Raw genomic sequence first — 25,073 nt, 5'->3', positions numbered from 1 at the left:
ATTGTATAGTTTTGGAAGAATTTCATACAAAATAATGTTATTCGTAGGAAAGAGGGGACCTCACTCTACATATCCGGTGTTTGAGATTTTCCAAAATAAATTCAGTTTTATCCCCTAATATGTATCGAACGATATATGTATGAAATTTATAAAACATTGAGGCATATTGAGTATTTTGTTCCAGGTGGTAATCAAACGTCTGAATGTAATGCATTTGACAGTATCTTTATAAAAGGTTCAATAAGCAACAGGTCCGTCAACCGCAGGCTGGCGAAAAACGAATTTCCCATTAGACTTACAGACGATGTTTTCGTCCAATTCTAAACGTGCTCACCATCGTTTCAAGGCTCCAGCACACCCCTTTTCCCACTGGAATGGAAATAAAATTTATTCCATGCCATTACTCCAAACGCTTCACAAATTCTCCTCCAAACTTTGGAGCTGCGCAAAAAAACACGCAACACACTCACATACACACAATCTCATATCGTTCCGGATGGCAGGAAATTGGTTGCAATGTGCGCACACCGTGTGCATCCACTGCATTGAACTGCACTTGCAAATGTAGTCCTATCACAAGTGCCAAAGCATTGAGTTGGGCGAGCTTGGTGCAGTGTAATGTAGCATCGAGTATCACCATGCTCTTCGGCAAAGGATATAGACGCAGGTCTGGTTTTTGTGCTACCACAATTCGTCCCAGCACGCTCTCGGTCGATGTGCGGCAGTGTCGTGCCGGGTGCGATGAAGTGGTTTGGCGAATAGAAGCTGATAAATTTCCCATTTCACTTTGGTGGTTTTGCTCCAGCCATGCTCCAGTAACGATTCACCTCTAAATCACTATTAGTGCAGTGGCGTTTAGTGCGGTTTTGTGCCGATGCCTTTGGCAAATTGATTATCCACTGTTTGGGCGAAATGTTTAGCTTAATATGTTGGCCACAGTCGTCTTGTTGATAGTGATCGTAAATTGGATTGAATTTTGGGGTTTTTAAACTGCCAAACAGAAGTTCAAAGAAAGGTGGCTGTTCTGTCTTGAAACAATTATGACCCATCGTGGGTCATCAACGTTGAAATTATGGTAAGGATAATAAGAATTTGCAACTCAAGCACAAGCTGCGGGCTAACCGAACCATAAAACCCCTTCGAAGGTGGAAGTATATCGTTGGAAATGGCGAAAGAAATAACAGTTAAGACTAATCGTGCCCTATCATTAATTACCGTTTGATGAGGTTGTGTACGGATCGGAAACCCCAAAAAGTCCACCGCGTCCGATATGAGAGCCGAAAGTACGCAAAGCGTCACAAAAATACCTCTATGCTAGATACTCGGTAGGGATCATCAGTAGGAATGAGGGAAACAAGTAGACAAAAAAAAACCTTACCACAACATTAATCCAGCGGAAATTCTACGCTACCGCCCACAACCCAATCTGACGATCAACAAGCATCAGCAGTTTTGATAGCTCATAACCATTTGCCTTCGAAGCGGTCGAAGATGGCTGCACGGTGAAGCTGTGGAGGTTGGGAATGCGTTTTCGCCGGTCCCGTGGGTTCATAGTTTGCGTGTCTCCTGGCTGTTGAATCGATGTTTTGTTATGCTAATTAGGCAATTATCGCTATCGAAAGAAAACATAACCATCGATCGGTTGTGATTTGGTCATAAATTCATACGAATTCAACGAACCGAACACGGCCCGGTCTGCTGGCCTACCACATGCGTGTGCCTATCCCTGACCCGTCTTGCCGTACCATTATTATGCTGATGATGCTCCTGTTGCCCTGTTGGCTACCACTTACGCCCTTACGCGGCCCAGAATGATGCTGTGTCGGAAGATGATGTTGTTGTGTTGTGCGGAGAGTGATCATTATGAAAATGGTAATATGGATGAAGTGTGCCGCTGACACTGTGCTTCATTGACTGCCCCATTGACTCATTGCTTGTGTGCGGTCCAGAAGAACGAGAGAAGTTTCAAGCCGGTTATATTGCAATTGTTGTAGGAGTGTTTGCATAAAATTGTTTCGCAATAGAAAGGCTCGTCCATGGGTGGTCGTGGGAGTTGATGGATTCTAGAAGTGGCTGTATCCTTCTTACAATGTTTAACATTGCTCGCTAGGCAGCCTGACGAGGAACAATGTATAGGTTAGGAAGCCTTTCACTTGGATGAGCACATTTGTGGCGAAGGAAGCTACTCTCAAAAGCTGTTTATTGAATATGGAGAATATACTGGCATGTTGCTTTGCATATGTCGTTGGTAACATATTAAGCATCATTATTCTATTGCTGTTGTTAGGGAGGGAGGTGGAAAAAGCGATAGCGACGTTGGTCTTTGCACTGCACGACCGGAGTTTAAATCCCAACCGGACCGTTCCCCCTTAGAGAGGAGTGACTATCGAAGTACGTGGTATCATCAAGTCTAGTAAGACATTGGATGACCGGCGTGACGTAGTAGGGCGTTCGAACAGAAGTCAAAAAGGAAAAAGAAGATTCTACTGCACAAGTAGTTAGCATATGAATGTTCTTCACACTTTTAATTGACATCAATTACAGTGTTTAGAGTTTGTTATGACATAAGTGTACATCAAAGATATGGTCAAACAAAAAAAAACCCCCTTAAAAAGAGTTATGTAAACCACTGCTCAAAAGGAGGTGTTTGACAGATTTTATATGCGAGCTGTCAAAAACTTTCCTTTGAACAGTGGTTCAAAGAGTGACAACAGGGTTGTCATCAAAACTGCACATTTTTGACAGGATTTTTTCACTGAAGTTAAGTAAGGAGTACAGCAAAACTTACAGTCATATCTCAGGCTTTAATTTAAAACAAAGCTGCTCACGGAAAAGTTTAAAGAAATAGCGCTATTAATTCCTTTTTTTCTGATGCATTCAAATCGCTTACCGAGGTCAATAGGCACTAATTTGCCGAGGTCATGTGTGCGCAGTAAACCCAAAAGTATCTGAACAAACAAATAATGTCGCATGTTGTGTGAAAAGCGACAGCTAATGATGATGTCAGAGGGTAGCTTCCCCATTTATCTACGCACGCATCCGACGAAAGTATGTGTGCGTGTGTGTGCGTGTGTGTGTGTGAAAACCGTGCCAAAATACCGAAGCACAACGCCGTATTGTCTTAAACAAACACGGCCCTAATTCCGTCCACGTCACGCACTTGTCCTCTATCTCGCTCTCTGTACCGTCATGCGGCACGGAAAGCAAACGTTCACCCGCATGTTTGCACTGGCTTGTATGAAAGCTCTACTCGCAAGCCCCAGTTGTTAAATTCTGCAGCGTTCAGAATCCTCAGAAGGAAGGAATTTGCAAAGGCCAAAGTCACCGATTAGCTTCATTCGGTATTCTGGCGTCGAAATCGATAATAATACCTCCCGAAACTCGAACCAAATGGGACCACTGACAACCAGTGAAGTTTGCGAACGAGAAATAAAGCAAACGTACGGTCAAATGGACGATAATTTGAGAATTTTCAGCGCTATACTCCCACCTTCCCTTTTACTGCATTGTGTTTTTTTTTGGTGAAGCAAGTCGATGCTGGTTATAGCAGACATCGGAGGTACTAAACGGTACTTTATTAGCATCGAACGGCGATGATAGTTTGGTGGGATTTGCTTCCCCACCGTGGGCAAGTAATGATTGGGCAGAATCTACCAAATTTCTGCAAGCGTAAGTGAGGTAGTAGCTGGTACGTGATGGAACGTAGTTTACACAACAACATGCTACGTCCTGACGGGGATATCAATCGACAAAAACTGCTCCACTGGGAATAACGGGAACCACAATCTCGAAGACACCTCCATTAGCCTTTCAGTATGGAGTGTCTCTGCCGATCGCATTCCCTGACCTCATGTCCTGTCCTGAGTCCTTAAGATATCACCCCATCCACAGCAGTGACTGTGCGAAATCGAGACCGGTGAGCAAGCTGCAATAAACACCGAAATAAAACTAACTGGACGAGCTTTCAGAACCCAAGAGCCTTGTGCGAAGAACCAGCCGTAACAAATCCAAAAATGGCAAATCATTCAATCACTGTCCATAAACGACCAAGATTTCGCTGAAAAACCCTAGTTGAGCTTGATGAGGATAAATACTGCTTTTTCTACCTGTGCTGCCATTAGCCGCAAAATTCTAGTAAATAATCTGATTGGTTCGATGTTCAATGATTTCAACACACCGAACACCCGATCAGAGTACTTTTCAATCCGGGATTATCTTAGCAGAAAAGCTTCCCCACCACAGCGAACAGCAGCGAGCGAAAATATGCGAAGAGCAAAATTAACACCCTTTCAACGGCTTTCCTTGCTTCGGGAAGGCGGGAGTGTGTTTTTATAATAAAGCGACGTTACGTGCTTTCACTAATCGGCTATAAAAACTCCTGCAAGCGGTCGGTATGCTGCTACCGTTCTGCTGTTATAAGCCAGAGAAATGGCAATTTCTGACCGACGTCTTTTTTTATCGGTACATGCAGGAACCCGCAGACGGGAGACTAGATATAATATGCCAGGCACGGTGCAATCGTAACAGATGGATGGCTTCATTTGGACAGTGGTTCGGAGCATGGGTTCTGGTATGGGATTATTAAGGGTCCGGAGGCTAAAACGTGATTATTTATTAGCAAAACGGTACCAATTATCTCGGCTGGTTTCTTGTGATTTGTTTGCAACAGTCCTAACCTACAATCAGATAGCTTCATTTGGCTGATCTTGGCTGACGGTACTGTTGGTTGAAACAGCTGAACCAAACCGTAAGAAGTTTTTGGAAATATTTATCACCTTGCCATTCATCGGCTGCTGAAATACAGACGTGCTCACCGTCGTTTCGGTTTTACATAAGTCAAAATTAATCATACACAGTGCAGCATTGTTAAACAACGCGTACAAACATAATTGAACAGCAGCTATTGTCTTTGAATGACTCATTCGAGATGATTGACTCACTTCTGTCTCGTCTTTATTTGAGTGTGCACACTGTGTGTACGCAGAGCTCTGAAACGACCCAAATATTGACACGCAGCCGATGCTGCCGGGAGGGCGGGAATGGACGGGGCCATTCCATTTGAAACCTTTTCAAATGAGCTGTTGAGAAAGGGCCTGAACAAGGTCAGTGATGGTAAACAGCTTTAAAACAGTACTGTACTTATGGAGGCTAATAATTTGTGTTTATGATCATTTTACTCTCGTAATGTCGCAAGCGTTGACACACTCAGCTCACAAAAACACAGTTTGTTGACCCAGTCAAGGTGAAAATAGTTCATTACCCTGGCATTCACAAGATGGCGTAAAATGTTCTTAAAATCATTTTTAAATAATCAAACATGATTCACCCAAGCAAGTGAATAATGCAATGTTGAAACTTCTGATATTTGAGACCATTATGAAATGAAAGACCTAGACGGCTTGTAAATTATTTGAAATACGGAAAACTTCTGCAATAAAGAATATTATCGTATGTCAGGGATTTTAGATCAAAATGTCAATAACAAACAACAAACAATAGATAACTCTGTGAACCATTAACAGACACTAACATTTTCTTGTTACAGTGGTCTAACGCAAGCTTCACCGGAAACATTTTCCAATGAATAGCTAGAGAAAATAGCAGAAAAAAGCTTCCTGCGATCTTCTCTAGCAATGTCAGTTTTTCATTGCACTTCTTGCAAGCTCACGCTCCCGGGTGCGGAAACATGAGACAAGGCAAGCGCATCTTTTGAAAGCACCAGACGGCCCAGCAAGCCGGTTAAAGACGGTGTTGCTGATGAGCTCGTTGACCATTTTGGTTGACAGCTTGTGTGCAGTGAAGGAAAAGGGTAAAGAGACCTTCACAAACACCAGTGGTTATTGCAGTTGCATCCCGCCCGGACCATTGGTGGCCGGTAGAGAAGATGTTTGTCTAGGCGCTGCTATCCGGCAAAGAAGTGAGTCGCGAAAGGCACGTCTGGGTGGCTTCGATTTCGCTTTGCACAAAACCGACGAGCATAACTGCGCCAAATGCCTTTAAATGAATGAACTTGAACTTCTGCTTGGTTGTTTTTCTCGGTTTCCTGGCTCCCAGTAAGACTAGCAATAATATACCACACTTTGGGGGCACAGCTCGTAAGTTCTTTTATTTTTCTCATGCTACGCAACTGTCGCAAAGGTTTGATTTGTCTATCTCTCTCAGTTTTTTTATGACACAGCCATGCTAAAGCATTGATTCACGTTAGCTAGGCGAGAAAAGGCAGCATCGTTCCAATGATTGGAATTTCTGATCTCGCGTCGTGTGACAGTTAGCGGCATACATTTTTATCTACAAGCCAGACACACCATGGATCTTTTATTTCATCCGATTAGTTCAATTGAGATTTCGATGTTAATATTTTTAGTATTAGGTGTGCAAATAAATAACGGCCGTTTTTCCATAAGTTTATTTTTACTCGGGGCATTTTTATTTGTAGAAATTGGGTCAATCAAGGTATCGGCCATTGTTGTAAACAAGCGGTGTTTACACCGACCGCTGCTGTCATTGTCGGAATTTAATTCGTATTTACGAAGTTGTCGGAAGAAAGCTTCGCGGTCGGGATAACTGAGTTCCGCGGTGAGTGAAGGACCAGGACGGGAAATAGGTTGATAAAAGGGCTGAACAACGCGTGAGCGGCATTAGTACCGCTAGAAAACCAGAAAATAAATCAAACTAATTTTTTGGTTCGCTCCACTAAAATAGCGTTCCTAACTAATTCAAGACTTTTTTTAACTGTGTTTTCTACAGCCATTATTATTTACCACTTTTTATCACCTTTCGATTAAATCGCGGATTCCTTGTCGGAAAAATGATACGTTTTTCGACGCAATCTAGGTATCGAACCAGTGGGATCTGTTCTTAGGAGGAGAACTGCTGGGCAGCCAATCACGTGTGCCAATGGATCGAAACAGATGGAAATCCGATGGTGCCAGATCCGGTCCTTACGGCGGGTGCGGTAAAACACCCCTTTTCAGAGTATTAATGTAGTTTTGCACAGGTTAAGCGAGCATTGTCATGCAGAAGAATAACTTTGTCGTGGCGTGATGAGTATGGCCGTTTTTCACGCAGTGCTCGTCTTAAACTCGTCAATTGTTCACCAGTGATCGTTTCTCCCGCTTTCAGAAGTTCGTAGTAGATAACGCAGAGCTGGTCCCACCAAATGCTCAGCATAACTTTCGAGCGATGCATGTTCGGCCGAGCTAAAGATGTTGGATTATGACCGGATGATCCCCATGATTTTTTGCACTTAGAATTGCTAAACAAAATCCACTGCTCGTCTCCCGTCACAATTCTGTGCAGGAACCCCTTTCTGTTGTGTCGCAGGACCAGCAATTCACACATGAAGAATCTGCATTCAATGTCCCGCGGCTTCAACTCGTGTGGTATCCATTTGCCATCCTTCTATATCATGCCTAACGCGTTCAGCCGTGATAGTCTGGCCTGAAGAGTTACACCAAGCACCGTTGCAAGTTTTTCTTGTGTTTAACAGTGTTTGACAGACAATTTTCATCCAGTAAAGTCATCATTTTTTCGTCGGCGAACGTTTTGGGTCTTCCTTCACGTTGAGTATCCTCCACGGCGAAATCACCGCTTCAAAAGCGTCGAAACCAATCACGACACCTTTACGGGATGGGTTTCGCTTAGAGCAGCATCACTGTAAACTCTCAAAAGCTCTCAATGCGCTTCGGCTGCTGTTTTCTTCGCTCAAAACAAAACAGCAACACCTCCACGAGCATATGGTGCTTATCTGGCTCAAAATCAAACATTTTCAAGAACTAGGAACTTTTACTCGCACGAAATAATCACTAATCTGTTTACACAGTTATTCCCGAACTTGATTTGTGACGTTTGTAAACGTCAAAACTGTGCCACAATCCACAGTGGCCCCATCGATTTTAAAACGGCCGTTATTTATTTGCGGATCTAATATGTATGATATTTCTTACCGAGAAGAAATTAGAAACAAAAAAAAACAGTTTGTAGTAAATCGACCAATTTTTCTTATAATTTTTTATGAAACGAACTATATAGAGAGCCTTGAATATATTACCAAAGCCCACTTATCACTGGAGTTTAAATGAAAAAAAAAAACCGCAAAAGTAGCAGAAACATGCATCATAAACAATGCGTCGCTCAGCGGAATATTATGGACTTTTTATTACCACCACGGTTCGATACCATCACCATCCTTTATCGAATATCCATCGATGAATCCATTATTAAAAGATAACCATCCGGAAAGAAACATGGGTTTTCATCTTCTTCTGCACTGAAGAATCGCACCAATACCATCGTATCGTGAGATGGTGTATATAGTCGAATGCGAAGCCAACCCAGGAATCAAGATACAATAAAATCGAATAAATTTCACATCAGATCTCATACGACATCAGCAGCACTGGGAAGAAAAATATATTCTGATGGTGTATTTGAATCCTGCCCGTTGGATAGGAAACGTTTGCTACCGTATATCGTGCCCGAACTAACATATCATTCCAATCGAATTCGTCAGCGTTTCTTGAAGAAATGATTTTATCGATATAAAAAACCCAGTACAGATTGAAACGTTATTGTACTCTGTAAGAAAAACAACTACACAAAGCCATGTAATACGCAGTAATCAGGGTTGCAATAACCAGCAAGAAGACCCACCCTAGATACTAATTCGTAATATTAACACCCAACTTCCTGCAAAAAAAAAAGGCAAACCAGAATCACCACAGCCAACGCGTTAAACACCGTTACAACCGTACTTCATCACCCTTTTACCAGCTCGGTAGCAGCATTATGATTATGGTGATAAATTGCATCCCGTGCAAAGGCGACCGTTTCCGAATTAATGGTCACTTTTTACGATGGTTACAAAGCAGCATATTACTTGCCATCGTCGGTCGTTCATTGTGCTCAGTAAATTAGGGGATAACATTTGTGATCCTCGTTTTTTTTGTAATTTTTTCTTCTTTATGCCAATGACAAAGAAAAGATTTATTTTACCACCAAAGCTTCGTTTTGCTCGCTATCTGTTGAGACAGTACACATCCAATGCAGCAAAATAAAAAATATAATTATTAGATAATTTTCTTTAATATGTGAATCCTGCGATGTGCTTGGTGCTATTTTCTTACAATTTAATTTACTTGCCCGAACCGAATATAGCGAACCTGACCTAATTTCTTCGTGGGACGGATTGTTATATTAGCGTGCGAATTGAAAGTATTTTGCTTTATTCAACCTTAAAATCGATCACTGCGAAACATGAACAAAGCAAATGTGCACCATTTAACCGGCACCTCGAATAGAAAGGAGCGTTTGTATGCAAGAGAAAATTGCTCCAACCGGTGAGCCACCGGCGATGGCCTACAAATTATGTTTGATTTTTGCAAACTCATCCAACTTCAAAATCACCGTTCGTTCTAAATTGATCATCTCGCGCTGTGAAAGCAATCGGCTTTGGTGTATTAGAAAGACGATTGGTTTGTTCAATGTCAGTGTGGCATAAAACACAGCCAATCTGCAAAAAATTGACACACGTCAAGTGATCAATAGATGAATTCAGATGGAAACGAGCACAAATGCAAGCGATTTTGAACAACAATCGATGAAACGATCGAATCCCATAATGGCTCTATTTATTATACTCCTATATTATTGCTCCTATCGTGCACAAGTTCGTTATCACATCTCGTTATGATGCAAAATGAAAGTGATTTTTACTCTCATTTTCCTGATTACTTCCCAGTCAGAAGATCACCGGTAGACCGTTCGTTCACCTCTATCTAACACGATCATATTGAAACCACGAAGCCTTAAAGGTCGCTCCAATATTGGCTGAACTTGGACATTTCCAAACCGCGATTTACCTTCACGAAGAGCGTCACCGAGGGGCCGAACGCAGCGGGCTCGGTAGGCGTGAAAGTTTTGCCCTTCATTTCGGCCGTTGTCGATAATGATTCGTTTCACAGGAATCACCCGGGACGGTGGGCCCCGTTGGACACAAATTTGGATGAGAGATTGCTACCCATTTTGGAGCAACCATGTCTTCCATGTGATGGAGGCGCTGCTTTTCGATCGCGACCTTCTCATGGCTAGACAGGCCTGTCTAGAAAGGTGAAATTTTATCACTCAAATTAGGAGGGATTACCTGAAATGATTCTTTTCTCTGTTGTTTCCCTGCCAACGTACAACACTAGATCCGCATTGTATCAAACTATAGGGCCCGCCAACGAGAGACTCGTGTTCCCGGAGACACTGTAAACCTTCGATGGGACGGGACGGAAAACAACGGACTTACCCTTCGCTAAACCGCTTTATTGTCCGCCAGACAGCTCGACGCGAATTTCGAAAGGCTTTTAGGTCTCGCTTAAATGCGCGCAGCCCATTGAAGCTCAATTTATTTTAACGCCTCCGTTTGTGAGCCACATTGATTGAATTTTACGTGACGATCTTAGCGGTTAGAGATAGTGGTATTTTTGGAAAGTAAGACATACAAAACAAAAAACCGGCGTAGAAAGATCCTCTTAAGTGTATATTCAGGTCCTGTGGAATATTCTTTCGAACTCAGCATACATTGAGCTGTTCAACCGATAAAGTGTTTTTAGTTTAGTTTAGATAAAAAATACTCAACAAATTATGGAGGTTTTCGAAAATTCGGTACGGCCCATCTATCTATCCGAAGGGTGTATGCAGCATACAAATCATAAGGAACGGTTGGAAATTTCAATATCCATACATCCTCGGGAAATGGTGAACCAACACAAATGGCAAAGGCAAACCGAAATCTTCATCGCAACCTACACTAACCCCCCCAACAATAAGGACAGAGTATTTATGATGGTAAAATCCCGATTCTGTCCCTGTGTCCCCATGCGAATTCGTTTACCATTCTTATGATTTACATAATACGCTTCTTCTTGGCCACAACCTCGTGTATGCAAGGTCAATGTACCGGAGAATGAAGAAATCCTCCAATTTCCTACGTGCTTCCCTTCCCCAGTCGCATGTTTGTCAGCAAATAGATGTTGAGCCAAAAATTTTGAATTGGTGAAACGACACACCAGCTATCGGAAAAGGAGCGACATCGGTATAAGCGGTCATATATTGTCACGAGTTTGTGTGTGCGTGAATTGGTGTATGTGCAAAATTACAAATGCGAAACGAAATGTTCAATATTCTGAGCTCGTTTATGCTTTGCTTCTTGTTTATGGTGTGACCCCTTGAGACGACGTTCCTGAGCTTTGTTTGAGCGCTGCAGCCCTTGCGCCTTCACGTGCGAACTGTGGCTGTGAACGCGGCGTACAAATTCTACCGTAATTGACGGTTCAGCGCCACGATGCAAAGCCAATGTTCAAGATTCTCCGCAAGATTGAGGCGCGCGAATCGCATAAGTCATTCTGCCAACCGTTTGGGACAGGCAAACTTTATAGGCTGCTTTGCTGCTGCTGCTGCCGGCGAAGGCGCTCCCGACGTGTAGGAATTTCTGTTGCGTGAGTGTGAGGAATGGAATTTTTGGTCGATTATTTAACAGCCATAAGAAAGCTTCGTACCACCAACGTCACGAGACGAAGGAATCTGTGCAGGATGTTCGATACACACGCTGCTGTCCCGAGCCTCTCAAAGATTCCTATCGATTCGCCCGTCCTACGGAAGCCATCGGGTCAATGGGCTGTTATCCGCCCTGCCGATCCGGCTATATAGCTCCGAACTAATCAAAAGTGCCGGAGGTGGATCATTCAAGTCCATACATAAAAATCGATTATCACACATGGCACAGTGTCCGGATGTTTGAGATGGGATCATGGATTGGCTGTGCATCGTGTGGACGGGAATGGGAAAAATCGATCAGCAATCGGCTGAAAATATAAACAGTCCAGCATGGTTTGCCTGGAGAAAAATTCTTTATATTCCAGAACAGCACAGGCCACTCAGCAATACTGTTTCATATTCGCAACACGCCTGATAGTAACACCCAAACAATGGATGAAATGGATACATCTAGAGACCGGTAGGAGGTAGACAAGGATTACTTTAAGAGGAATATTTATTAAAATATTACTTAAATTCAAATGAATAAACTACAGTACCATGGACGAAACCTAGAGCTTAACGTAATCACATGATAAAGAAGAGACCTGTACTACTCACAAAGCACGTCTTAAGGAATTGTGATTAACGGACCACAGGCGGAAGACGAACTGAATAACGGTCAAGGTTGTAATTTCTGCAGATAATTCATTCATTCCCTTCCGAGCGTTGTCACGATTTCTTTACCCAATCTGCCTGTATGGAACAACGTAAAGCGTCAGTTGCACACACAACAAAAAAAAATGTGTTGACACACTGTATGTGTGTGTTCACACATACAGGTTTCATGCACTGTGAGGCGTGATTTCACAACCTTCGAGTATGGCATAAAGCCTGACAAATAATGGCAGATTCTAAGACAGTAAAAGATGAAATGTGTGTCACCGGCTGTGTGATTCCGTTGTTTATTTATGAGAGTCCCCACACGTGCTAAGATTTGTGCAGGGAAAAAGAATCCTCCGAAAGGAAAGTAAATGCAGTGAGAAGGGGCGGGGGGGGGGGGGGGGGGGCAGTTCTTTGTGTCCAAGGTTCTGCATGAATCGAAAAAGTAGCTCAGTTTTGTGAAGTTGTAGTACTTCGACATTGTTTTGCTCTGTTAGCAGAGTTTTATTGTGGGGAGAAAAGCTTAAAGCATTCAATCCTACCTGTCCTGTAGATGTCCCGACAGTAACTTACTTGCATTCTCCATCAACTTATCAAATGCTTCAACTCACAGAAGAGTGTACACCGAGTCGATAAACCTCCATTTATGACCTCTCAGACCGTCCGAGAGTACACACGAAATGCACACCATGGTTATACCGTGCCGGATGTCCATCAGGCTTCGACAGGACTTTGTAGCACATGTTCGTCACATGACGACGACCGGTTGGAGTTTGTAAGACTTGACATTATCATTTTGCCCTGTGGGGTTTTATGTGCGAATCGGTTACTGTGGAATTGTGATCGTAACAGCCAATCTTGCGAAAAAGATGTAAGAAGCAGTTCTTTCGACAGGAAGCGTTGCCAAATGTGAAAAGAAATGAAAAGCGGAACGGGGAAGAAAAGTCACCCTTCACCACCGTTCTCTAAAAAGCTCAATGAATGATATTGAAACCACAGATCGCCACAAAACCATAAACACACAAAAGCGATGGAAGCGTCTGAACGAACACATTTTGTTTGGAAGGGAAAAATGGCGTACGGAACAGCGGCGGCGGCGCTCAAAACCATCTTACAAAACTTCGGTAGAAGATGCCATAAAAGTTTATAACCTTCAGCACTCTTACCACCCAGACCACCAACAACAACACCATGTACGCGCATAAAACATACATCCCGAAACAACGCAAAGGGTTGCTTGTCACACCATCACGGCAGGAGTTAAATTCCCTTCCTCCCTCTCTCTCTCTTTCTGTGCCGAGGTCTAATCTGCATCAGGAGTGTGCAGATGATTTTTTGTTTTGCTGGTTTATGTCTTCTCTTCTCATACTCCTACGTAGCACCGCATCCGTGGGCATCGTCGTCAACGGGCTACCTTCAAATACCAAGGCACACCATCAGTCGTGATTGGTGATACATGGTTTTCCGCTTTCTTCCATGGGGTCTTTGTCGATTAGTGCTACGGGATTCGGTGGAGTGTGTTGTGATTTACTGTGCTGACCCTCTCAACCTTCGAATCGGGTAGCGATCGAAACCGAAACTGACAGTCCGGTGGTATATATTCGTGCATAGCAGCAGCACGCATTGGTTCGTAGCCTGATTTGATGAAGCCAACGATGAAATTGATGTACGGTTGTTAAGTTCACGATCAAGGTCTAACGAATCGGGCCTGGTTTGGTTTTGTCTGATGGCAGGATAGGAAACAGAGTTTGGAGCTTTCGGTTTCGGTTGCTTTCGGACGCAAACGATCCTCACTTACTGCTTACTCGAGGTGCATGAGTTATTGCAGGAGAGCATTCCTCGTCTTACTAGGGAGCAGTGTGGGAAACGAAATAAGTTCAGCAGTAAACACACACACACACAAAGACGTGAAAACGGTCCGAACGATTCGGTAATTAAAAGAACATCATAACACAAATGTTCCTATAAATAGGAGCCCAATTTAGAACGACTCATTTAAAGGTTTACGATTGTTTTTTATTGGAAGTAGAAGCATCGATGAAACTGGCAGCGAACGTTACGACCTGAGGCCAGGCGGTTGACGTTAACCAAGTTAATGAGCTTATTAACTTCGCTTTGATGAAAAGTACTGTGGCTGAATGGCTTTAAATGCTTCCTTCTTTTATTAACCTGCCATTGCCCGCGGTTTGTGTGCAGGAAATAAATCACCCGCTCGCTGGTACAATTCTCACTACGCGGAACACAAAACTCACCTATCGCATAACACACTCACGCAGCATAATGCAGTGACGTCGTTGAAACCACCACTATTCTGCCGCCTGCCAGCGGCAGGCGTATGTGCCCCGATAGCGTCGGGCTGTCCAATTTTCTCTTATCTAATAACGTGTATAATTTAATAATGAATCACAATGCGATTGATGCGTACGCAAAGCTCTGGTACACGGTGATGCGTTCACGAAGGCTGTTTATGTTGCGTAAAATAAAACCGCCGCGATCTCTCAGCACCAGCTACGGCGACGTGCTCCACACGACATGAACACAATGCGCGAAGACATTCTGCGACTACACATCAACTGGTTTGACGTTTCCTCTACCAGCTCATCTCCGCCAGCCCATCCTAAATGCCCTTTCAATCAAGAGCATAAATGTGTTTATGCTTTCCTCAACAACGAACGGCCTGCGGGCATAGCACATCGGTTTAGCGCTTGCCAGAGTTCCTGCTGCTGCTGCTGCTGCTTCTGCTGCCGAATGCATGTAGCATCCGTGCCATGTTTCCGTTTTTGCCGTTTGTACAAACGATAAACCATTCGAAACGCGCTGCCAGACACCTTTTTGTACGAAAAAGCAAGATACCACCGTCATCGTCTTTGAGGTAACCGTCCTCCTACTGATCGTCACCTAGGCACACTCAAGCGGACGCCTATGTTGCCGTTGCACTTTTCCCGTCAGCACGACAAACAAAACTACAAGCGCTTGGCAAATTTTGCAACTGCCCTGAGCAATCCTTTCTCTTCCTAATCTTGTGGCTGGCGCCATCCGCCGTTCATATTGCCGGTACTGATGGTGGGCCCGGTTTTGGGCCGGTTCTGCTTGAAATGGCGGCTGTCGCCATGGACACCGCTACGGATGATTGATGTCTTTAGTGGCCTACGTTCAAAGCGGCACTGATCGGTCAATTCTGATATTCCGATTCGCTGGCGTTCGTTTTAGCCAGTACGTCACAGTAGAATGTATTGATTATTGTTGTGATTGGATAGCCAACGATTTATCTTCCCATACTCTTAACCAAACACATCACAATTTAATAAAATTCTTTTGTGTTTTCTTGCAAATTTCAGAAAAGCTACTTTCCTCCGAAGGCCGTGAACTGCGACGGGTACTGTTTTCGTTGAAACAGATTTTCCAGGAGGACAAAGATCTGGTGCATGGGTTCGTGGCGCACGGTGGTCTCAACTGTCTGGTACAGATAGGCAACGAGGCGGACCAGAACTACCAGAACTACATCCTGCGCGCTCTCGGACAGGTGATGCTGTACGTGGACGGCATGAACGGTGTGATGAAGCATTCGCCGACAATCCAGTGGCTGTACTCGTTGATCGCTTCCCGCTATCGATTGGTGGTGAAGACGGCACTGAAGCTGCTGCTGGTTTTTGTGGAGTACTGCGAAGGAAATTGCTACCTGCTCGTTAGTGCCATCCGGTTTATGGATACGGCACGGGCAGTGGTTCCATGGAACAACATCATGCGGTAAGTAGGGAGATTTTTTGTAAGGCTGGGCTCTTAGGTTGCTCGGAGCCTCCGGTTTTTGAGCTGCAGTTTCAAGGCACGATGTATATGTCGATTACATCTGAGTAATCGACAAAATAACAGTTTTGTTTAACAATGCATTACCAATCTTGTTATTTCCAGATTACTAAAAGACTACGAGAATGCTGACACTGAACTATTGATCTACGCTACGTCTCTGATCAATAAAACACTGTCTGGTTTAAGTGATCAGGACAGCTTCTATGACGAGAGTGACTTCCTCGAGCAGCAAGGCATGGAGGGCATCATCCAACGGTACATGTCCCGCCCGGGCACGGATCTCGATCTACTTGATCAGCTGCAACTCTACGAAAGCGTCCTACGTTTCGAGGACGGTGAGTGTGATGGTATACGCATACCGGACAATACTGTCCGCAAAACGCTTCGGTATCGTTCCACCGGCAACGATACGACTGATCGACGAAAATCGCGTCGACACAGCACGGGTACTGCTCCACCTCCACCTCCTTCAGTTGCTCCTCCTCCTCCACCGCCACCCCCTCCGCCGCCATTATCCGCCTATCCCATGTATGCGGCGCCACCCAGTGGTCCTCCACCTCCTCCTCCTCCTCCACCATTACCCCCACCAATTGCACCGGTACAGCTATACGGTGGACTGCAACTGCCCGGACAACAGCGCCAACAGGACGAGGACAGTTCAAGCTCGGCGCACAGCGGTGATCATCTGCCGGGAACCGGTTATCACGATCCATCTCGTGACACTACCGGCGTCACACCGGGATTGCGTCGTCGCCGGGAACGTGCCGAGCGACAGAAGAATTTAATACGTGAACAGCAAGAGCTCGGACAGTTCCAGAACGGCTGTATTCCTACGGCAGAAGACGCCAATAATGTCAACAATGGTACGTACGCATCTGTAGGAACGTTTATTTTGAGAAAGCTTAATCTGCTAATACGTCATTCTGTGTGATACTTTATCGAGCTCATTGTTACTAACTTACGTCATTGTATTCCTTTGCGCATGCTTACTTTACCTTCTCGTGTGTATGTGTGTGCGTTTCGTTTGTGGCTTGCTCGATGTATTCGATCAATTAGGATACTCGGCGGCACACTGGAATGGAGGATTCTACCGCCGATCCAGTGGACTCACCAATGGTTCTGCTGTTGGAACGCCTGCCAACTCCTTGCTGCTAACACCACCAACCATCCACGAAGAAGATAAACTTCAGTTACGGCTGAATGGCGGTCTAACCTCGTCTGTGATTTTGCACAAGCAACAACCCTCTAATCATTCCGAACACACAAACGGTATCGTTCAGACTAATGGAAACGGCACGATCAATGGCACATCTCCGTTGGACAGTGTGGAGTACCGTAACAGTCGCAATCTGTTGCTCAACAAGCATGGCATCAGTGGTTCAAACGGCACAGCCACCGATCGTTGCAAGGTAGATCTCAATGGCAATAGCGTAAGAAGTACGCGGGGTTGTGCCAGCGTACTGACGGAACCAGATGACGAGAACAAGAGTCCTAACATTAAGACACAGATGACTCTCTCGATGAGTACATATGGGAAGCAGCTAACAAACGGTAAGGATTCCTCAGATTCGACCTATCATCGAAGACCCGCCACAAACGCTGGGTACGAACGGACGAATGGCATCGTGAACGGGAACCATGCCGAAACCAAGAGTCAAGATCTCCCACCGGTTCAAGGTAAGGTTTTGTAACTAGGCTGACCACCATCAGATTCCAGCTTCTATTAAGACTGGAGCAGTTTAACCCTAACATTGTATGCCAACCTTACTAATCGTTTTGTTTGACTCACCGACACAGTATTCGTCCTCAATCTAACACCTTTCCTTTACCTTCTAGCAGAATCGGACAACGAAGATAAGAAACTGATCCTACAGCTGAAGAAGGACCACACAGTGAAGGATCTGACCCAAAAGCTGAGCTGCTTGCCGCTGAGCCCGCAGGAGGAAAAACCGCAGAATCGTATCGGTGACATGTCGGGACTGATTTCCAAGGCCAAGGAAGGGTTGGCAAAGAGCAAAAGCAACAAGGACATCTCACGATCGCCCAGTGTGGACAATGATATCAAGAAGTTGGCCAACGGTGAGCCGAAGAAATCGGAAAATGAGCTTCACTGGGAAGAGATAGTTAAGAACATGACGCGCAAGCTCAGCCTGTGTGATCTGGACTTTACGGATCTGACGTCGGACGACGACAAAGATTTGCTGGCCCCGCGTGGCTTTGGTGGTGCTGTACCGCCACCGCCCCCACCAGGTGGTATGTTGATGAACGGAATGCCACCGCCACCGAGCATGATGCGTCCACCGCCAACCAACCTAGTGCCACTGCCGGGCAATATGCTTAATGGAAATGGCATGCCCCAACTGAACAGTTTGGACGGTTCGGCCACTATTAAGAAAAATAAAAAGACTGTACGTAGCAGTGATCGCTTATCGGTGCAATTTTGAAATACATTAAAGGAATCTTCTGCAGGTAAAACTGTTCTGGAAGGAAGTGCGCGACGACATGATCCCGGCAGTGATTCAACGCACCATCTGGGATGAGCTGCCGGAAGCGATAGTCGACACACAGAAGCTGGAGCATCTGTTCGAATCCCGTGCCAAAGATTTGATGACCAAGGTAAGCGGTCTGCCATTGCTTTGCAGAATTTCAGCATTAAAGTATCGAAGAGTCGGATCAAGTTTCGGTCCGTTGTCGTCGTGTTCGTCGATGAAGCATCATCGGTCACTACTTACAGTACTAATGTACTACCCAGTGTTCATAACTCATCTGTTTCTGTTTCTCTTTACCTTTTCTTTCAATCTGTCCATCCGTCGTTCGTTCATGGCCCAAAATTTCGATCACACATCGCACTACTTTTGCTATGCAAAACATCATTCGGTTCGATCATGCACGCGTGGACGAAAAAATGCTATGCGGCCATTTTTATCACCGCACACATGGGCAACGTTTTCGTTGCGGGGACTACCATTACCACCATTACTGCAAAATCCAATTCCCACTGCATATCGTATCACCTTTTTCGTCTACAAAATCAATCAAATTATCCCTTCACCGTCATACTCGTTTGTATGTTTCTATCAAAACCATCATGACTAAATTCTGTACACGACCTAACCAGGAGGTGAGTGGTTTTGTAGTTTTTTTTCTCCCCCGTTTCGGATGTATCCGTGTCACTCGTGTTGTTGTGGTTTGTAACGTTTTTGCTGCTTCACAATGCATCACCTTAATATCTGTATTTGTATATCCCGCGATGCTAATGCTTTATATTAAATTGTACGAATGTTTAACAAAATGGATCGCATAACACAAAACGCAAAAGATAGAATATGGAACATTTCAATCCTCTCCTAATCTCACCTTATTTAACTTTACGACCATAGACATCAATTGAGCTAAATCCCATCTTAACATCACATTTAATTTTTGACCCTCCGACCAGCCACCTCTGCATGGGCGGCAACAAAATACACGCCAAGAGTAGCATAATGTGTGTTGCCTTTGTGTACATGTGTATGTTTTGCATGGATTTCCATTTCCTATCCCTTTGTAAACCTGCTAACCGTAACGCGCATTGAGAACCCGATTGGAGATCCTTTTTTTGCCATTCCTTGTTTGCTTTAAGCATGCTGTTTTGTTCAGGTCGCTGGTGTACAGCAGCCTTCACATTCCTTTCCGTATCTTAATCCTCTTTGCTGCATCTTTGCTGTTGTTGCAATGATTCTATTTGATATCCGCCTCCGAAGCCTCAATTTGGTCGTGACGGCAACACTTTGTGTATTTGTATGTTTGTACGTCTAAGCGAAATCGATCGGTTTAATGTAGCACTTTGCTCTCTTTTTTCCCATTGCTTAGCTTTATTTCATTTCCCTTGGAAAAAAAGATTGGCTTACTCCAACCTGTGTGCATCACAAAACTCACCGACACTGTCGAGGAGTAGTGAGAGGAAAGCTCAAACGAACCCCTGTCGATTCTTTTCGAAAAAACCTGGATGGGTAAAAGTTACATAAAATTTCCTTCATTCCTTGCGTGCCATCTTCCTTTGCAACCATGCAATGGGGAAAAGGATGATGGAAATGTATAGAGCAGGATATAGTATTTGTTAAAAATAGATGAAAGTAAGCAGATATCATGATGAAAGCCTTGCGGGATGCAAGGTTACTGAAAGGCATCATTTGTTAGGGGAGGCCCCATTGGAAATTTGGAGCAGACTTGGCTGATTTATCGCACCAGAAATCATCGTTTGATTGGGTAACCAATATACTTAACCTGCGATACTAAGCTAAGCATACGTGTACAAACACACACACACATAACGAAAGATGAATGTGATACTCTTATCCAACCAATTTTTCCCGTTATTTGTCAGACTCCGCTTGGTATTCTTGGGTGGCGCTGTATTGATTAAGTTACTAACGAGATGAGATCTGGAAAGTTTTTTCCTGATTCCAGCAAATCTCACATTCTGGCTCTCAATTGAGATTTAACGTTCACATGAACCTGTCCCGCACATTCTTGTGAAACAAAGCCGGATCAAGTTTTGCTCCAGCTCATTCGTTTCACAAAGAAATTCCTTCGAGGGATATCTGTCTAGACTGATGCAGTTTAAACTTTCCTAGGATCCTTTCGTCATTATCCTCATCACTACTTCTGATGATTTTTCAATATTTTCGCCAGCTTGTCGTACCAGCGTACGGAAAGCAATGGAAAGTTTTCTATCAAAGAATGGTTTAGCAACTTGTTCCTTCATCGTTGCAAACACTGGATAAGGTAGTTTGCATGCAACGAACAGGGAACATATATATTCAAGAGGGAAAATTAATGTTGTGTGTGTGTGTGTGTTTTGACAGTTTTTTAAAATAAAAAATCCTTTTTTATCCGTGTTGAATCCGTGTTTTAAAAATGAAAAAGTAGACAAAAATGTATTTTTCAGCGAAACTAAAATAAAACTAATTCAAATTAACTCCAACGAAAAGCGTGTGAAAACCTACCAGTAACTGGACAAAAATGACATTGAGCTATTTAAGCTTAATCATAACATGAAACTATCCATCGGCCCTTTTTATCACGTGAACACTATCTCGTCACTAAAACCCTCAAAGTCGTCAGCCCGCTGCTTCTACTTTGCTAGTTCGTTCGCCTGTTTCGTGCCGCACTGTTTGCACTCATAAATATGCATGAGCCTATTTTACATCTTATTTAGTTTCGCTAACTTATCCTGCTACCCTTGTTCCATCTTTTGTATGCGGGTGTTCGAAGGCAGTGCCACCGTTTTCGTTCGCTGCGCCGTTTTTTTTACCCTTTTATCCGTCTCCTTCTTTCTTACTGACAGGACGAAAATTTAATAAAACCGTACTGTCCTTGCACACCACCTTCGGGAGACCATTTAGTAAACTGTTGTTATCCGTTTTTTTTTTCTTCACTCTTTCTCCTTTTTTACATGCTTGGTACACTTTTTTTTCGTCCCATCTTGTCCGGGTGTACTACGTTCCATCGTTCAACAACGTGATTATCAAATTGTCCACCCGTGCAGAAGCAACAGGAGCTGAACAAGAACAAGGAAATCATCGTCCTGGACCATAAGCGCTCGAACGCGATCAACATCGCCATGACGAAGCTGCCTCCCCCGAGAGCCATTAAAGCGGCCATTCTGAAGATGGACTCTACGGTCGTGACACGCGAAGGCATCGACAAGCTGCTGAACATGCTGCCGTCGGACGAGGAACGGTGCAAGATTCAGGAGGCGCAGATGCTCAATCCCGAGCTACCGCTCGGTACGGCCGAACAGTTTCTGCTGACGCTGTCCTCCATCTCGGAGCTGGGGGCACGGTTAAAGCTGTGGGCGTTCAAGCTGGACTTTGAGAACATTGAGAAGGAAATAGCGGAGCCGCTGAACGATCTGAAGCAGGGCATCGAGCTGCTCAAGTCCAATCTTACGTTCAAGTGCATCCTCTCGACGCTGCTGAACATTGGTATCTTTCTGAACGGCGCACCGGTCAAGGGTTTCCAGATCGATTATCTGGCCAAGGTGCCGGAGGTGAAGGATACCGTGCACAAGCATTCGCTGCTGCACCATCTCTGCCACATGGTGATGGAATCGCAGGCCAACACTACGGATCTGTACTCCGAGATTGGGCCGATCACGCGCGCCTCCAAGGCGGACTTTAACGAGCTGGCCCACAACATTGTCTACCTCGAGACGGAATGTAAGGCATCGTGGGACCGGCTGAAGCTGATCGGCAAACACGACACTGCACCACATCTCAAGCAGAAGCTGATCGATTTCCTGGCCGATTGTGCTGAGCGGATTATCATCCTGGACATTGTGCATCGACGGGTACTGAACAGGTAGGGAAGAATAGCGGTTGAAGTCCATCAGGACATGCATTAATTGCTTGCCCTTTACTTCGTTGTAGGTATCGAAAGTTCCTGCTCTGGCTTGGTGTGCCACAGTTACGCATCGCCGAATCACGCCCGAACGAGTTCTGCCGGATTGTGTCCGAGTTTGCGCTCGAGTACCGAACGACGCGCGAACGTGTCCAGCAGCAGATCGAAAAGAAGGCTAACCATCGAGAGAGAAACAAGACTAGAGGCAAGCTGATTGTGGACGTTGCCAAATTTAAAACCCAGGAAGATCGGGCCGATGACGAGCTGCGGTAAGATTGAACCTCTCCGATAGCAAAGCGACAGAAATTGATTTTAAACGTAACCTTTCCCGCATAGCACTCTGCTTGGAACCCCAACCAAAGGCCCCGGAGGAGAGGAAGTCGAGATGAGCGGTACCTTAACATGGCGTCGGCGGCGCGGCGATGCGACAGCATCACCGGTAACGCTGATGAACTCCACGCACCCAACCGTACCCAGCCCAGGCCACAACTCCATCTCGGTAATCGGCGGCCGGGACGAAAGCTTCACCGACGGTGATGACGAGATACTGGAGTCGTTGGTGAAAACAGCCACCAAAACGGCCACCCCACGACCGATGCAAAGGGAGCGGAAACGAACACGCCAGGCAGATCGGAAATCATGTAAGTTTGCCGTTTGCCGGCAATGGTGGATGGATACCTTCCCATTCCGACCTCTTCCCGGATGAAGAATGTTTTTCTTAATTTTTGGTTGTTTTAATCTCACCACAACCACCCGCCCGGGGGGCAATCCATTCGGTGAGAGGTTCTCACGCACTTTGTACACACCATCATACAACGAAACACGGAAAGGAATGACTGAAACCGAGAAACGAGCAGCAAACACACTGTAACAAATTAAGTAAAGCCACCGCTTAAACCTGGTTACATTCCTCCTTCCTTCTCGAACTAGCACGCGTTGTGCCATACAAAGGAGCAACGAAATAGCAGAAAGGTCCACACAATTTGATGGAGTATTCTTTCCTATTCTTTCCCCATTTCTTTCCCAATCGACGATACAGTTAAGCGATCTAGAACGCGCGAAGGATTCACAATGGAACGAACCGGAAGGTCACCTCCCCTTTAACGAGTGCCACTCGCCACATCTTCCTTCCCCTGTATCGTGTATCGTTAGGGTTTATCCCGTTTTGCCCTACCCCGTCACGAATGGCTGTAGTAGTGTACCATGTTGTGCCTTAGCTTGAGTGCGCCCACCGACTTCCAACTTTGGAGACTTTCCAAACCTTTCCATTCGTATCGGTTCGCCATTTATACATACCGGTGAATATTGCCTCAATGTTTTGCTCGTGGTTTTTATGCTTCTCCCAAGTGCGTTTGACTGTGTGTTTCTGCCTTTTATTAGTTTTTGGTTCGTTAATTGTGTTTGTCAAACATTTTATACCCTTCAATCCTTCCCGGTAGTTCGAGTTCGAGTTTGAGTTCGAATTTTTTTTTACTAATTAAATAGTTGATTTTTCCAGCATGAATTTATTAAATATAGTAAGACTTTTGTTACACTTTTTAAAACTTAACATATTAATAAATGTTCTAAATTTGTTGAAACTTGACAATCGATGGCATTTGTAAATGCATGAATCGATACAGCAACCGTCAGCAACAGTTTGAACATTCCCATTCCCTGTGTACTCTATGTCCTTACTTCCCTACCTTGGACGCATGGATAGCGCATGCATCAGTGACTGACAATGCCGTCGTTCCACGTACCTCCTACTCCTAGTGCCCACCGTTTGCATGACAATGAAAAGTGCCACAGTTTCGCACTCATTTCTCCCCTTTCTCATTACGCTTGTAGCATGGACAGAGAAACTTTATCAAGCATTAAACGCGTTTCATTTTTTTATTTCATCATATTTCTTGTATTTTTTTGTTTCTCAAACGCCTTTCCAATCCTTGGCTGCCAATCATCGTCATCATCGCAACACCAACGATAACAACGAAAACATGACATCCTTCCCCATCGAAACACATGCACACGCAACAGTACGACGCACGTTGAAGAACGGATTATCGGAGGAGGAAAAGCAACATGTGGCCTCGTTAATAAAAGGATATTGAATTCGGGCCGCATCATCAGCCGCTCACTGAGGCCCGAAAGGAGGGTAACGACGGACGGCGAACTGAAGGACATTTGTGCTACGGGCTATGACGGAGTGTGTGTGTGCGTAAGCGGCATAGCTGATAGTCGAAGAGGACAGTGAAGTTTTGATAGCGATACCAGTGAGAAAAATGCCAGCCGCGCGAGTAAATGATGTTCCACGATCGATACGCCTCATTCAACATTCTTTTCCGCATGAAATAATTCCAATGGGATGTGGGATCAGTTCGAAGAGCTTACTGTTTCACACTGTGCGTGAAACAGGACATTTTATATCACTACCAAAATCTGAATCCGAAGCAAACATTAGCTAGGCCAAATAAGAAAATGAGTATCATTGCATACACTTCAAGGCGTTGGCTGAGCAAGCATGGCCGATCAAATATAGAATATAGCGCGTATAGCTTTTACTGTGCAATGAAGTATGAAATCGCCAAACCTGAAAACTAATACCCTAATAGTAGTGATCGTATTGAAACAAATGAAGAAAAAAACAACATTTGCTGCTGTTACATTGCCAATGTGATACGAAAAAAAGGTAAAAGATACTTTTTACGAACAAAAGA

At 44.5% G+C, this 25,073-nt stretch overlaps 1 protein-coding gene across 5 annotated transcripts in view; it reads left to right on the top strand.

Moving 5' to 3' along the window:
• The window catches only part of LOC126561276 (FH1/FH2 domain-containing protein 3), a 61,093-nt gene extending 36,600 nt beyond the window's left edge, over positions 1–24,493 (top strand). Inside the window, exons 5-13 of one of the 5 annotated variants that reach the window (XM_050217252.1) lie at positions 15,522–15,930; positions 16,093–16,853; positions 17,047–17,667; positions 17,830–18,398; positions 18,460–18,606; positions 21,521–22,335; positions 22,404–22,643; positions 22,711–23,015; positions 24,394–24,493. In XM_050217252.1, coding sequence (XP_050073209.1) covers positions 15,522–15,930; positions 16,093–16,853; positions 17,047–17,667; positions 17,830–18,398; positions 18,460–18,606; positions 21,521–22,335; positions 22,404–22,643; positions 22,711–23,015; positions 24,394–24,467 — 3,941 coding nt within the window. In that variant the 3' untranslated portion in view covers positions 24,468–24,493. Of the gene's footprint in view, positions 1–15,521; positions 15,931–16,092; positions 16,854–17,046; positions 17,668–17,826; positions 18,399–18,459; positions 18,607–21,520; positions 22,336–22,403; positions 22,644–22,710; positions 23,016–23,413; positions 23,500–24,393 lie in introns of those variants that run through there. The other 4 variants (XM_050217255.1, XM_050217256.1, XM_050217254.1 and 1 more) reach the window with 4 other exon arrangements.
• The last annotated feature ends 580 nt before the right edge of the window (positions 24,494–25,073 follow it).

The sequence above is a fragment of the Anopheles maculipalpis genome, chromosome 3RL (assembly GCF_943734695.1).
Source record: "Anopheles maculipalpis chromosome 3RL, idAnoMacuDA_375_x, whole genome shotgun sequence".
NCBI classification, from domain to species: domain Eukaryota; kingdom Metazoa; phylum Arthropoda; class Insecta; order Diptera; family Culicidae; genus Anopheles; species Anopheles maculipalpis.
Note: the sequence above shows the minus strand (reverse complement) of the source record. Positions and strands in the feature narration are given on the sequence as shown.